Here is a 16734-nt window from a genome sequence, read left to right on the forward strand (position 1 = left end):
CTGGCACTTGAATTACAAAAAGTAAAAATGAGTGGAATCTTAATAATAAATTACTGTATTTGTACTTTGAGTTTTCTTAAAAAGAACAGAGAAAGGGGAAGAAGAATATTCAATGTAGTTTTTTGGAGTTTTATGAATACCAATACTCTTTTTTTGCTGATTTATATAAACTGAAACTTTGTATGTATAGCCACATCAATTTGATGTAATCTTTCCAGTTTGCTGACTTAGGCAAACAATGCTATGCAAGCAATGGAATTATTTTGCTGGGTCCTTGTAATGTAGCATAGTTACATAAATAAACAGAAGAAAACTTAACAGATCAGACCAATTTTGCACCATGGTTAAAGTTGAATATGTTAGAAAGGACAACAGACTTTCTGTTTGTAGTTCTAAGATTACTGAAGTAAGCTGTGATTTTTTTTGAGTGACTATATTTCTGCAAATTGGTGCTCTGTAGATAATATTGAAAAATTATTTATGGGACACATTTAAATGCAGGTTATAAAAATGGAGACACGATTTACAATAAAACCAATTATGAAATTTCCAATTGGGATTAGGAAGCATCTGTATACAGTCACAGGATGGAATCGGACATCAAGACCTGGTGCCTGTCCCAACCTTAGTTTCTACAGTTACCTCTGGATGGACAGATCACAGAAAAGGAAGCAGAAGAGTTANTGGTGATTGAGATAAGCTTCTTTCACCAAAAAACAAACACTATAGTTCTAATTATAGCTTTACTTTTTTTTTTTACAAATAGTTTATTGTCAAGTTGGTTTCCATATAACACCCAGTGCTCATGCCCACAAGTGCCCTCCTCCATGCCCACCTCTCTCCTTCCCCCCCCATACCCATCAGTCCTCAGTTTGTTCTCAGCATTCAAGAGTCTCTCATGGTTTGCCTCTCTCCCTCTCCCCCTCTATTTCCCCCTTCTTCTCCCCCATGGTCCTCCGTTAAGTTCCTCCTAATCCTCCTATATGTGCAAACATATGATATTTGTCCTTCTCTGCCTGACTTATTTCGCTCAACATAACACCCTCAAGGTCCATCCATGTTGCTACNCTTTCTTCAAAGAGGTAAAGGGTAGAATATGGTTGGATATGTAATAGAAGGATGCTGGTATTATCCAGAGAAACTATATAGTCTAATTACTCCTGAGAGAAGAGATGAAAATGTCGGTAGTTGTAGAATTTATATTTACAGAATGGACTCTTTGTGATTGTTCAAGCAAGCTGGTGACCAGAGTTAACCAGGTCAGTGTTCTGGGGAAAAAAGAGAGAAAAGAGAAAGAAGAAGAGAAAGGTAAAAAAAANTGCGAGGACGCCCGGTGTCTGAGCGTGGCTCTTCCAGGGGCCCAAGCCCGCAGGGAGGACAATGGAGGCAGGAGCGCCGCTACTCTAGAAGTGCAACCAGCCAGGAGCCCGCACAAAGAAGCAATCTGTGCGCTCAGCCCCTCCTGTACCAGTTGGCTCGAGGGTACCTGGCAGGTATTTGGCAAGTAAGGTCTTTCTATGCCCTGAGCGGAGGTTTTTCTGTTTCGGCCTCTTTTTCCCCTCTCACTCCCCGTAGAGGGGGATCACCTCCGACCCTGGAGTCTCTGACCCCGGCCCAATTTTATCTTCCCCAGTTCGCACTCACGTTAGAAGGCTTTCTCAGTGGATTCTGCATCCTTTTTCTCCCAACCTCTCAGGTTTTGTAAGGTTTCCAATGGCTTCAGATCTTTTCCGTGTGATGTATGGGCGCGAGTGCAAGTATGGAGCTCCTTACTTCTCCGCCATCTTGCCCCTCCGTCCAGCTCTTATTATTTAGGACATGTATATAACAAGGCAGTAAATTGTTTTTTCGTATGACTGCACTTATTGAATATTATTTTCCAAATTCAGCCATAATTTGCCTCCCTCTATCTTCTATTCATTGGGGATATACCTATGATGCTAGATGCTATTAATTTGTCTGAATATTGATAATGTGCTTAGATCGTATGTGATCCTATGTCTGGATGTGTATATTAGTCTTTCAAACTAAGCATGTAATAAGTCTGAACACTGTTTTCACATGCACTATCTTAAACTATGTCTCCTCAAATATACTTTTGTATTGTCTTCTACAGTCAAATGTAGGAGTATTTATACTATTAAGTTTCATCTTACTTGATTCAGCACTCAAATCCAGAAGTAGGGTTAATTTTGGAAATTGCACATATATTTAAATATCTTGATTTATATTGTAACCTCCTCGTGCTCAGAGACAAAAGTTGGGAGCAGAGCAAATGTGCCAAAGTTGGATTCTAGGTCCTTTACAGTTAATAGAAAATTAATTTTATGATAGGGTTAACATAAAGTTTGTTTTTGTCAAAAGGTTTTGTTTTAAAATTTTTGAAAACCACTTTCTAGAGCAAGTCACCAGTGCTTCCCCCAAGAATGTAGTTAACATCACACCCTTATCTCTCTCACAACTTGCTACTGCACCTAATTTAAATGATTTTAATGTTAAAATTTTGTATGATTTACACAATGTTGATGAGATTGGGTGCTAATTTTACTAAATCATTGATCTATTTACGTTATTTGATAAAGATCATAGTAATTTGGTTTCTTAGTAAATATTCTGTTTTGAATTCCTACCCTCCACCTTTCAACACAAAATGGCTTCTGCAAAAAAATTTATCAATTCTAAAAATGCTTACAATTCAATTGATCTTATACTTTCTGTGAAAAAAAGCTGCATTTTTTGGGTCATGTTCAGAAAAGAGATTTAGCCATTTTTGTGAAAAATTCCAGTCTATTTGCTATTCTGGTTCTTGTTTTCCCTCTCCTTTCATTAGTATACCAGATATTTTAAAAGGAAGGGCAGTAGTATTGCAGTACCAAATAATCTTATACCAACAGTCTCATGGAATAAAAGTTAATTTGGGATCTATCTAACTCCCTTTCAGACTGTTCATTCAACCTGGCATATACCCAATCAATCATTATGCTTCAGCTCCTATTTACCATTTCAATCAAAACTCAAGAGAAAACACTATTAAATGTCCTTCCTGCCTATGTGCAGATACAGCACCATCTAAATTTATTTACTTTTTTGGATAAGATTACTTTTTTGGATATGAATACTATAGCCCATTTTTCCTATTTCTAATGACTCCATGTTGGATTCTGATGGTATTCCCACAAGGTCACACAGTCGACTTGATACAACTGAGACCAGAATCCTGGAATTTGGATTCCCAGGATTACTCCTTCTACTATACCATGATGATGCTCAAATGCTTACAGGAAGTGCTTATCATATAAAAGGGAGCAACAGAGTAGAAAAAAAGTGTGAAACAGTTTCAAGGTAATGCACCCTCACGGCCCTTTCCACTTATAAATTCTTCCTTCTTCAGTTTCAAGTATTTAGTGGATCACCTTTTTTTAACTTAAAACTGAACTCCAGTCTGAATACCAGTTTCTCCTAAGCAAGATGTAGAATAAATGGAGTTATTAAAACTTTACATTGTGAGCTCCTGAGAGGTCCTGAAAGGTTTAATTATTTCCCCTCTTACTCCCAAAATAAAATCATCATTGGCTGGGAAATGATCATTTACATAAAACTGTAGAAATTAAAACACTTTAATATAAACATTTCCAGAATATAGACTGATTTTATATCAGTACTTTTTGAGAGCTTTTTAAAACTATATATCATCTAAACTTATTATAGACTGTTTCATTTTCCACTTTCAGAAGTAGAAAATACAAAAATACACTGCAAATTAGATTTAACAAACAAAAAATTGGTCTAAATCACTTCATACATTTTTCTTAGAGAAAACCAAGAAACAAACACACAATAACAACAATAAAATACCACCACTAAAACAAACCCAAACAAGGAATGGATTCTGTAATGACTGGTAATTCTCTTGTTTAAAATAAATCTTTCATGGGCAAATAATTCACTGCCACAGCAATTTTATGAATAGAAGTAGAAGCAATCTCGTTAAGCAAAATTACATTTTATGTAAGAAACACAATTTTTCTTTTTTTTAAGAAAATGAGAAAAAGTAACTTGAGGAAAAGGCATATTGAATACTTTTACTTCACTTGGCTTTTGTTAGAGGTTAAAGTTAACTGTTCATTTAGGAAAATTCAAATAACATAAATTTCATGAAACCAAACATTTCAACTTATTTCTTCAATTCAACCTTAAGGGAACAAAAGTAAAAAGTTCAAAATCCAAGAGTAGGCTCCACCCAAAGCATTGTCTTTCTTCAACAGGTTTCCTTTTCTTTTCTGTTCTTGTTGTATTCTTATGTTCTTTCTCAGATGCTAGATTTATAGCTGTTTCTTCTTTCAATTCAATTTCAATTTTTACACCCCCTAACACTAAGCTTTCCTGAATTGTCAATGACCATATCCACCTATGCTTTTTTTTCCCACTGGCTGTTCTTGTTTTCGTCTAAATCCATTTTATAAACTGATTTCTTCAACTCATCCTTGGGTAAATAAAATGAAATGTTCAAATTCCTAAAACAGACTCATCCCAAAACACTGACTCTCTGTCTTTTCTTCAACAGGCTTCTTTTTCTCTCATGTTCTTGTTGTGTTCTTATGTTCCTTCTCAAAGAGTAAGTTTAAGCTTATTTGTTTCTTCTTTCAATTCAATTTCAAATTATAAACATAAAAACTAAGCTTTCCTGACTATATCCACTGCTCCTTTTCTTCACTGGATATTCTTGTCTTTGTCTAAACTCATAACTGATTTTGTCAATTATCCTTGGGTAAACAAAACTAAAACTCAAAATCCAAGAATAGATTCATCCCAAAGCATTTCCTCTTCTGTCTTTTCTTCAACAGATTTCTTTTTCCCTTTCTTGTGCTTACGTTCTTCTTTCTCAGTGGGCACACCATGGCTTTTTTTCTTTTTTCGATGCTTAAGCTTTCCTGGACTGACACTGACTTTATCTCCTCCCTGTCTTTTCCTTTGTCGGATGCTCTTGTCCTTGTCTAGATTTGTACCCCCATAACTCTTTTTCCTTTTATGCTTGGATTGCTCTTTCTCTGACCTTCCTTCACCTTCTTCCAGGTGCCTTTTTCTCTTCTGATGTCTCCGTTTATGACCTGTTTTATGGTCACTGGTACTGTTTTCTGAGAGGTGCTTGTAAACTTCAGATTCTACACTATACGAGCCAGAGTTATTTTCTTGCTGACTAAGGCTCAGGGGTACTGGCTTTTCTGGAAAACAGCCTCTGATGGGTTCACAGGATATAGAGTCTAGTCCCTGTATGCTGTCATGAGCTGGTAAGCAATGAGGTAACTGGTTTTCCACTACTTGGGAAATGCTGTATGATCCTATATAAGTCTGGGAAGTCTCAAATGGGACTTTTTGCTCAAACATTCTATGTTTGGGTCTGGAATCAACCTTTTCTTTGTACTTATGGGTTTCTATAGAGCTATCACTAATCTTTCTGAAACAAGTCTTTGGCTCTAGTCCTCTGGCTTTCTGCACTTTGATGTAATCTTCTAGCTCATCTTGGAAAGAATTGTAAGTTCTTTTTGAATGAACTGGTAACCAATAATGTAATTGGCTCTCCACTGGTGAAATATTGTATGGTTGTTGGTAAGTCTGGGAAGTCTCATGTGAAAATCTTTGCTCAAACATTCTTTGTCTGGGTCCAGAGTCAACTTCTCTGTACCCACGGGTCTCCACAGAGTTCTCTCTTATCTTTCTGAAACAAATCTTTGGGTCTAGTCCTCTGGCTTTCTGCACTTTGATGTAATCTTCCAGCTCATCTTGGAAAGAGTCATATGTCTTCTTTGAATGAGCTGGTAAACAATGAGGTAAATGGTTTTCTGCTGTTTGTGAAATACTGTATGATCCTGGGTATGCCCAGAAAGTCTCACATGGGAGTCTCTGTTCAAATATTCTATGTCTCGATCTAGAATCAACTACTTCCCTGTACCAACGGGCTTCTAAATAACCCTCTTCCATCTTTCTGAAACAGGTCTTGTGTTCTGGTCCTCTGGATTTCTGCATTTTGATGTAATCTGCACATTCATCTTGGTAAGAGTCGTGTGTCTTCTTTGAATTCTTCACTAGGTTGATAACAATAGATTCTCTGCAAAGAAGACAGTATAAATTCTTGTTACTAGGCTATTTTATTCTGAATACTTTTTTTGTTTTGAAAAAGATTAGTCTGGAAAAACAAAAACAACAAAAGTCCAAACAAATATTAAAACCTTACTTCAATATAAAAGCTAAAAACCATCACCTTTTATGGTAAAAAGCAGCAGCAGGAATAGTCAGATATTTCTCAGACACCTCACAATTTTTTACATATGAAAAAATTTTCAGGGCTGAGATGAAAGGGAAGATGGGTACAAAGATGCAGACATAGCTGATACTGCCTTAGTACTTAAAATGTAAGGCATGTTGGGATATGTGGGAAAGAATCAATAATATTTAATGCCCTGAAGATGGTATGATATGAATGTCACATTGTTTTAAAAGTTTTAATTACACTTGTTGGGATGAGCACTGGGTGTGATATGGAAATCAATTTGAGAATTAACTATAAAAGAAAAAAATTAGTTCTTTGATTATTTCTTTGTATAGAGCTATAAGTGTAATGGCTATTTGTTCTGGAACCCTGAGATTTAAAAAAAATTCAGAATGAAGGGTTAATTTGGTGAAGTGCCCAAGTGTTTACCTCCTAAGTATTCATACTCAAAGTAGAAATATTTCCAACTAGAATAAAATAATGTTAACAGAAACACTATGGTTTGATATTTAAAGCAACAAACCAAAAATACAATACTCAAGTGACCCTCTGTTCTACTATCTAACTTATCAAGTCCCTAATTGTCCACTTAACCCTTTCTTCCTTGAAACAACAGAATAGAATGGAATAATTATTTTGCTCCTTTTATGTGCCAGGCCAGGCACCTTATGCATATTTTTATATTTCATTATAATCACTTTAAATTGGAGCTGTCCAAAGTTATACACTTGTTAGACAGATCTGATATTCCAGTCGAGGTCTGACTAAGAGCAAGACCTTTATTCTTAACCACTATACCTTGCTAGAAGGATGATGACCAAATCACTGTACCCCTGGAACTATGCCAACCTTCTAGGAATTATTTGAATTTGTAAGGCTCAATGAGAATGAGGACAATGTTGTCTGGTCAGGAGAGGTGCCAATTATCCAGCTCTGCAAGTATACTATCATGGCTAGAGAACTCCCTAGGGGATTCCACTACCATGCACTTTGTGACAAATACCATTAACTATCACAGTATCCACTCATAGGGAAGTGAATTCCTAGAAAGTTTTGTAAAATACATGCAAGGGTATTTGACAGAATCCCTACTCTCTGGTGTCAGAGGAGCATTTTGGCAAAAAAATACTTACTTAATTTGGTGTTCACTTCCTTGCATATGGGACCGGAACATTTCTAAAGATGTAAAGGTGATATTACAAATATGGCAAACATAGGTCCTCATACTAAATGCTGAAAAAAGAGAGAGTCCAAGTTAAGGAGATCATTATGGATACATTTAGAAACACAAAACTGGACAGGAATTTACTAGAGATCATCTACTGAAATTTCCCAAGTTAAAGATAAGGCCCAGAGAGCTCAAATGACTTGGTCAAAGTCAGAGTGGGTCAGTAATAGAGCTAACCTCTTGGAGCCCATGCTTCTTAAAGCCCAGAATTCTTTATACTACACTACACTACACTACACTACTTCTCTAACCTTGGCCTCTTTCCTAAGAAGCTACTATCTGCCTGCCTATTGTTTCTACATGGAAGTGCATCAGGGAATTCAAATTTAGTATACCCAACTAACCTGTGCCTCTTAATCCTTTAACCAACCTCTTTTTGCTTGCCCCTAATTCTCTTGCCACCCAACAAAAATCTGAAATGTCTCAAAAGAATAAACAAAAGCAAAGTTTTACTCTCTTACCTGAAATCACTGTAGTGCATTAGTTTACCAAAAGTAATTTTCCACAGACAGATATTAGAAAGGAGAGAGGTTTAGTGAGCCCCACTCTCAGGGTAAAAGCTGAAAGCAAAATTCTAAAACAAAACTACTAGTTACCACTTCAAAAGAGTCAATAACTATAGAATAGGTATGCCAGCTACCTCTCTATTCTGCTTCTTAGGTAGAACTGAAAGCAGGGGATAAATTAATCTTTATTTTATTAAACTCATCATCTTTCCACTTTATCTTTGGTCGGAAATAGAAAATTGATAAATTTCATAAGCCAAATATAAAATAATTCCACCCTAAGGAAGAGGCAATATATTGGTGGATGTAGTAATTTTAGGATGAAGCAAGGTTATCTTTAAATCAAACAGCAACTTAATCACTCAAAGGATGCCAAATTAATCAAGTGTATTTGTCTTGTCCACACAAAGACTACTCATAGAAACAGGAGACTATTCTTCAGGAGAAATAAAGATGTTAACTTTGAAGAACACAAGGACTCAGCTTCCCACTGACGTAACTCTAGTGGGCCCAGGAGAACTCAGCAGGTATGCCAAAGACTGAATGAATGATTCCTCATAACTTTCCTCTCTCCCAGTGCTTTGATTGCATGCTAACCAAGTCTATTTCTGATTATAATTTGGCTTCCCATTGTCTTTGATACCAAAAAAGGGATACCCTGGGTGATATGTCCAGGTTTTAAGAACCCTAGGAAGTGAAAAAAGATATATCTCCTCCTACCATAAATCAATACCAGAATGACAATGTATTAACTTAATTTACTATATTTCCCAGACTCCAGAATTACTTGGGAGTATTATTTAAAATATAGATCCCCAAGCTTCTCTCNTGGGAGAGGGAATTCGTGTTTTAAAAACACCCCAGGTAGTTATTCTTAGAGAATGTGTGGGAAATACACTAAGAGAATATCTTTCTAGTTCCTTGATTATTTATCAGTGTTTTCTAAGTTTTTTTTTTTTGTGTGTGTGTGTGGTCTAGTCAGTCCCTGATTTGAGGCTGGTCAACCCTGAAGATTTTGGACTTCCTGCAAAGCTAAGGACTAAATCCAGGACTCTGCATATTTATAACAACTCTTTTCAAAAAATTACTATACCCTTACTTAACAATTGTGAAAATTAAAGCTCAGATTTGCTTGGCCAACACCATACATTTTGAGAGCACCCAAGTTATGCAAGATAAGCAGGAATCCTGGTTTCCTCTAGGTTAGTGGTTCTCAATGCTAGCTGTACATTAGAACCATGTGGAAAACTTTAAAAACATTAATGTTACAGCTCCACATTGGACAATTTAAATAAGAATCTCTAGGAGTAGAACCAGGCTTTCTTACTTTTTCACAGTGTTTTAGATGATTTTTCTATACAACTGTTGCTGACCAATTCTCCCTTAAATTATCAAGCCGATGATCTTCATTATGATTATAAACTCAGATTATATTTTAGGGGTTGCACATATTTGTTTAGTGCTTATAAAAATATACATAATATTCTCCTCAGTTCCTCCTTTGCTTCTTCAAAAATTATATCAGAAGATTATAATAGACATAATAGAGGGATTTACAGAAGCTTCAGGTCACATATAAAAGATACAGGGTCAGTTCTGAAACTGTAGTCTGATTACTATTACCTTAGCCCTTGTCGTTTTCATACACTGATATTCTTTATCTTTTTCTGGATATTAACATCTCAGAAAATAATATATTCAAAAATATATCTCAAAAAGTAATATGTAAAAATATATAATAAATGGTATAAACCTTTTCTGGGAAGCCTATTTATTGGCTCCAAGATCAGAATTACTGGTCTAATTCCCTGCAACCTGCCTTCACTGTTTCTTTTCCTTTTCCTCTTTTAAATTCAGGTAGAATTAATATATAGTGTCATATTAGTTTCAGACATACAATATAATCATTAAACAATTCTATACATTACTTAGTGCTCATCAAGATAAGTGTGCTCTAAATCCCACTGATCCACTATGTTTCTTACACTTTATATTTTCCTATCTGAGTCTGTTCCTTGGCCCTGCCCTGCTTTCTTGCCCTCAGCTCTGCTAGGGTTCCTTGTTTCTGACTTCACCCAGAAACTCCAGCTTCCCTGCATCTCATACCTTTCAGAATCTTCTATAACCTAACATTTGTGGAGCCCACTCTTCCAATCACAGTCCTATCTCATAACTCCACAGACTAAGATCTTTGTTTTCAAAACATAGATTGGAGTAATGTATGTCTTTATAGTCTAACCTTGTGGTTCTCAATCTTGGCTCTATAGCCCAATCACTTGGGGAGTTAAAATACAGAAAACAAAACACAAATGTGTAATCCCAGGGGTTCTAATTTAATTACTTTGAGGGATGGCCTGAGCTTTGACATTTCTAAAAGCCCCCTGCATGCTTCTAACATGTAGTCAAGGTGAGAACCATTGGTCTAATAGCTTAAATGAAAAGTAATCAATTGAGAATTGCATGTAAGCAAAAAATCAACTTAATGTGGGACTTAGTTTATGAAGAAAAATTGAAAATGTCTAATTTACTTGTTTTTAAATTATGACAGAACAAAACATTTCAAAAAATGTAACATTTCTTTAGGACCTATTCTGTGATGGGTACTGCAAATACTGTTTCATTTCATCCTTTGTCAATCTAGTGACATAGACTTATTTTCATTTTACACCTTCAAAATCTGAGATACAACTGGGTAACTGACTTCAAACATATCTCCCAACCTGTGTTTATCCTTCTACATGACACTGCCTGTCAATTAACAATTAGTAAATATTAAGAAAAACTATATAGTTATTACCATATAAAGCAATGAGATGGATATTGCAGAACAAAATATAATTTTTTGTCTTAAGGAGGCTAAATCAGTTAAGGAGTTATAATTAATGCAATTGTCAATGAACAATGAATCTATGAGAAATCAGAGGAAGGGGAGAATACCAGGATCTAGAGTAGTGAGGGAAGTTATGATGGATCTTGGAGGACAAGGAGGATTTGAATTGTAAGGAAGGCAGAAAAGGGCATTCCAGGGGATGAAAACAGTATCAGATATGACATAGATAGAAATGAGTATGATGTGTTGATTTCAAATAATCTGTTCAAAAAACACTGAGGGTCTATGTGGCACCAACCATCATGCTAGATTCTAGGGGTATAAGATGAATAAAATGGGCAGGTTTCTTACAAATCCAAGTGAGAAACATATTTAAACAAAGGATTTCAATCTCATTAGGTAAAAGGTAAGAAGTATGCTTAAGGGGTATGGGAGCTCAAAGAAGTAGAGGCATTTAAACACAGTGTGGTGGTCTTAAGAAGGCTATTGGAAGAGATGATGCCTTAGTTAAACTTGGAAGGATGAAAATTAGTTAACTTGATGAAAAGAGTTGAGAAGAGTATTGTGTGTAGAAGGACTATCATGAAAAAAGCATAGAAGTACTTATAGGAGCTTCTTAAAATTTGGAATTGCTGTAGAATAAAATATAACAGGACAAGATGGGAGAGGCAAAAGGGTGTCAGGTCAGAAAGATGTATATATTATGCTAAGGAGCCTAGACTTTTTTATCCTGTGTATTGTGAAACCTTGAAATGCTTTAAGTAGTAAGTGATAAGGTCAGCTATGTGTTTTAGAGAAATCTCTCTTCCAGCTGCAATATGGAGGATAAATTTGAGAGGATAAAATTGAGAGGAACAAACCTTAAAGTAAAGAGACCACATTTATGTAAATACACTAGACCAGGCAAGAGATAAGGAGGCATGGGCTAGAACACATGGAATACGGAGATTGGTGAAATATACCATTAAAACTGGCATAACTTAGTGACTGATTGAATGTGGGAGATAAGTTTACCTGAAGGGTGTGAGAAGGGTAGGTGTAGAGGAGTAGAAGAAAGTCTTGGAGAGTGGGGCAGGTTTTAATATCATTGCTGAAAGGAAAGTGAATGGGAAGGTAAAGGATTAAGTAGGACTTCAAGTCCATAGAGGTTGGATTCCAAGACTCTTTCAAGGTACCCAATCTCTGTCTTTACATAATTTTCCATAGCATCACTCAGTACCCTGAACTTAAAATAGAAAATGTGGACTGTGGAACTGGTCCAGGGTTGAAATCTTGCTACTAGGGAGTGAGAGAATAACAATGAGGTATAAGTATAGCCTTCCCAAAGGTTGTTACAGAATTGGTATGTGAAAAGATGGTAGTGCAAATGTAACGGGAGGGTACCGGAAGGAAAATAGTTCTAGTAAGACTTGATAAGACTTGCTGATGGACAGGATATAGGAAAATTAAGTGGTCAAAGATGCCCTCAAATATTCAAATGTAGGTGACTAATAAGTAGTTGTACTACTGGCAAAGGCATAAATCTTGGGAAATTCAAGTTGGATTTAGAGAAGATCATTCATTTCATTTTAGATATGCTGAGTTACAGGTGAAGGTGAGACATCTAAGCACAATGACAAGGCTAGAAATTAGTAAGATAAAACAAATACAATAAATAAAAAAATACATACATACTTTAGTTCCATATCGTTATGGTAGCCATTCCTGTGCTAATAAGATCTGGACTGGATGAGGGACATGAAGAAAGCAGTGAGAATGATGAAGAAAGACAGAGATTAGGTATAGTAGGAGCACATACAAAGTAGATGGAAAATAAGGAAGAGACAGAAAGAAGGGTGAAAATGGGTGATAAGTGAAATATTAAGGTGTCATATGCCAAGTTGTTTTTGTCTTGCTGCTTGATTGCTTATAATATAGGCTTCTATTGTTCTGTTCTTTGAAATTCTCACTAGCGAATTTAAATTCTCCAGCTGTTATTTTTTAATCCTCAAATATTTACTGTTGTTAAAATGGAATATCAAAGTAGTGTGGAAAATTTGTTCTCTGAGCTCTATTATGCTAGTTCAGCATTCCCTCCCTGGCCAGGTAAAAATTTCACCAAAATCTTATACTAATAACCTTGAAATTTCAGAGTGCTAACATGACCAGAGTACACACACTTCTCATAGCTGACTCAGTTCCAATTTTGCCTAATGCCAGCCATTAAATTAGAAGGTACTTATTTCAGGTATCCTCACCCCAGCAATAGAAAAAATACTCTAACAAGTAAAAGTTTGGCATTTCTCCAAACATTTACTACTTTCTGAAGCCCTACCACTTCTATTTCTACACATTCCTAAGCCAATGTTCTTCAAAATCCTAGATAAAAACACAGATCTCTATGTAACTTTTTGCGATATGTTGAATCATATTAATTAGGAAACTTAAATAGTATAAACATAGGGTTGGCACTCAACATATCAAAATTAATAGTGCACTGATTCATATATTGAACTAATCTCTACTGAGGCAGGCCTACTCCGTGCCAATTTCTATATTTAGCACTCGAAATACAGATGAGTTAGATGAAATCCTTACCCTCAAAGACCTTACATTCTAGGGGGGATAAAGACACATAGAGAGAAAATTACACACACAGGCTAAGGAAGCACAGAAGTTAAGTCTTGAAGGAAGTGAAAAGGCTTCCAGAGAAGTACCATGTTAATGAATGAGTAGGAATTAGCTAAAGAAGAGGAACATGGAGACGTTTCAGACAAAATGGCAGCATGAACAAAGGCAGAGAAATGAGAAATAGGGTAATAGTTTCTGGAAACCAAAAGCAGTTTGCAGGTTCTGACCTACACAGATCATGGCAGGAAGTAGCAGGCAGGGGATTAGCCTGGGGAAGGTAGGCAGGGACAAGGTGGCAAAGAGCTATGAAGCTTAAATTTTTATCCTCAGAAAACAGAGGAACAATTGAGGATTTTAAAGATGAGGAATGGCATGGAAAGATGTGCACTTTAGGTGAAACATTCTAGTTGTTAAATCATGGGTAGATTTGGAGAGACAAAACTGATGGCAGGGAGAGTAGTTAGGAGGTTGTGGCAATGTTCTAGAACAATGCTTCTCAAAATTTATTGTGAGTACAAATAACCTAGGTATCTTTACAAAATGCAGTTTCTGCTTCAGTAGGTCTGCAGTGAGGCCTGAGATTCTTTTTCTAGCAAGATCCCAAATGACGCTAATAATGCTGTCCACAAACCACACTTTGAGTAGCAAGGCTCTAGGAGAGATATTGAGGGCCTGACCTAGTGTGGGAAAAGCAGGGCTAGAGATAAGGGAACAGGTAAGACAGTTATGGCTTGGTATTTCATTAGATATTAAAAGTGAAGAAGGTAGTGTTGGGGGAGTCATAGTGAACTAGAGGTTTCTACTTTGAATGAATGGAATTGAAATGGCTAAGAAGTGTCCAGATAAAGCAGTAGCTGCCAGTTGGATATGAGTCCAAAGCTTGACAGAAAGGTCATAAGCATACAGATAAGATGAAATCAGGGGAACAGATTAGAAGATTAGATCATGTTTGTAGAGCGAGGTCAAGAATGGAGCCACAGTAACACCTACATTTACNATTTTCACATGAAGCAGAAAGGTCTAGTAAGGAAAGAACTGAAAAAGAACGGTGAGTGGAGGAAGAGAAGTGGGTGGGAGAGAATATGAAAAGCGAATAAAACACACTAGTAGTGAGAAGGTGCCTGTGGGGGAAAAATGAAAAAAAAAAATGGTTAGAAGAGCAAGTGGATTACTCCAGTCAGGATCAGAATCTTTATTGTGTCTGAATTCTTGCCACTCTTTCTAGCTCCTTTGTTAATACTCTCTCCTTCCCACTTCTACCATTCTAAATCATATACTTCCTCTACGAATGCTTTTTGAACCGTGATGTTTCACTCCTCTGGTTACCAAAAATATGTACACAAAAATTCATGCCTGTGGTCTCTTACAATGAAATATCATTAACACAACTAGTTTCTACACTTGCTCCTTCAGGAAAAATGGCATACCCACATTTGTATTCCCAAGAATAACTAACCTAGTACCCTAGAGGCATTTAAACCATACTTAGTGGCTAAATAATATAGCCACAATGTCACTAATTAAAAATACTTCCTTATGTACTTATGATATAACATGGGACCATGGGAATACCTATACTTGATTCTATAATTAATGAAGGTCATCTAAACTTATTCTGAGTCTCATTTTCTAGAAACCAACAGACAGACCCTGAAGTCCTTACTCATCTAAAAGTCTATAACACCATGAGTACTATCAACCTCCTACTCAATAAGAGTAGAATGATATATACATAAGCCAATATGTTTCATAAAATATAAATTTTCTATGAAAGAGTTTTGGTATATTCTTACTGTTTACCATTTGCATCTGATTTTGCTAGAAGAGGTTTCTCTCTTATCTTGTCTACAAACTTCTTCCTAGCTTCATTTCTTTTGTGTTTTTTCCCAACATAATGTTGTTGGGCCATTAATGGACTATTAAAGGAAGCAGGACAGAGCTTGCAATACTTGTTTGGATTATTCAAATCCAAAGCACTGCTGGAAGAGGAAGGCACAGTCTTGTCTTTAATCCCACCTGGAGGAGGCTTGACAGCAAGAGGCTTCAGAAAAGTTGATTCTGCAGAAGTAGTAATAGGCACACCTGCTGAAATAGTTGTAATGAGAAGTGATCAACATGTATTCAGCTATTGGAGCTGCATTCATTATAAAGTATTAGGGAAATTCAGAATTCTTTGAAAACTTGCTATCTTTGGACTTTTTCCACACAGGCTGTTGAATAAAGGTACTTAAGTTAAAAAGCATTTCCTTCTGTGAAAACAAAAATTTAATACAAGTCTGGCACCAAGTTTCTCCAATAAAGGTACACGAAGGAAGAATATTCAGCATTAGCTTTTAGGTTATTAATTTGAAAAATAAATGAAAGCATGAGAGCTTAGGATGATTCTTAAAATTAGTGAGGGTAAAACAGAAGGTACCAACTTCTAAGCTGGTGCATTTCTTGAGTAGCACAGTAAGTCTATAAAGTCCAGACCTGTGGTGTTTGTATCAAAATAAAATTTATGTAGTTATTTAAGGCTATGAAAACATGTTTCCACAATTACAGTTATTTCAGAGCTCTTATATTTTGTATCCTCTCTGAGCTCAAACTGATAAATTGTGGGGACTGAAAATAAGACTTTACAAGATACTTTCTATTGTAGGACATACTGATTCTAACCCTCTTTGGACTGACAGGAAGAAAAACAAATATACAAAAATTAGAGAGACTAGAATAAGTATAAAAATAATTCTGGTTTAATTTATTAAGATAACAGTATTTTTTAATGCTGTATGAGGCCTACAATATGAGTTGGAATTAATGTTGTTAAATTTTTCACGCTATGAATGCCTTATTCCTAAAGTGTTGAAGCTAGTGAGAATGTGGTGAATTATTTATTCCAGAGGATTATTCATCACTTTTTTTGTTCTCATTTTTTGTTTCAAATACAAGTTTGATTTTACAGGGTATACTCTGCCAGCTTAGGCCAGAAGTGAGATATTTGGGTTAGATTTCTCATGCTCTGGTGACTCAACATCACTGAAGGAGGAAAGAGGCAATGTTTTATAGTTCTCTCTATCTTTGGGATCTAGCATAAAATAAGTGCTCATTACTGATTGATGATGTTGGTGGTACTTTTTCTTTATATTCAGAGGAAGAAAGAAATGAACTATCAGGGTAGAAGGAGATTCCATATTTATTTCTTTTGTTTATAGTTACAGTTAGAAAATGCTACACCATAANGTGATAGATGGCAAAGGGAAGAATTAAGAAGGAGCTAAGAATTTATGATTTGATTAGAACCTGACAGCTC

General features: G+C 35.9%; 1 protein-coding gene across 2 annotated transcripts; it reads right to left on the reverse strand.

Moving 5' to 3' along the window:
- Positions 1-3760: 3760 nt before the first annotated feature.
- On the reverse strand, positions 3761-15319 carry ZMAT1 (zinc finger matrin-type 1). Of its 2 annotated transcripts, none has more exons than XM_077755855.1 (3): positions 15243-15319; positions 7402-7501; positions 3761-6106 (listed from the first exon to the last, which is right to left on the reverse strand). In XM_077755855.1, exons 2-3 carry the CDS (start codon positions 7491-7493, stop codon positions 4786-4788), a joined length of 1413 nt encoding a protein of 470 aa, XP_077611981.1. In that variant the 5' UTR covers positions 7494-7501; positions 15243-15319; the 3' UTR covers positions 3761-4785. The 2 variants fall into 2 exon arrangements, with proteins under 2 accessions (XP_077611981.1, XP_077611980.1); XM_077755854.1 differs by lacking the exon at positions 15243-15319 and adding an exon at positions 12507-12735.
- Positions 15320-16734: the final 1415 nt, after the last annotated feature.

Source organism: Crocuta crocuta, unplaced genomic scaffold, assembly GCF_008692635.1.
Source record: "Crocuta crocuta isolate KB4526 unplaced genomic scaffold, BGI_CrCroc_1.0 scaffold505, whole genome shotgun sequence".
Lineage (NCBI taxonomy): Eukaryota > Metazoa > Chordata > Mammalia > Carnivora > Hyaenidae > Crocuta > Crocuta crocuta.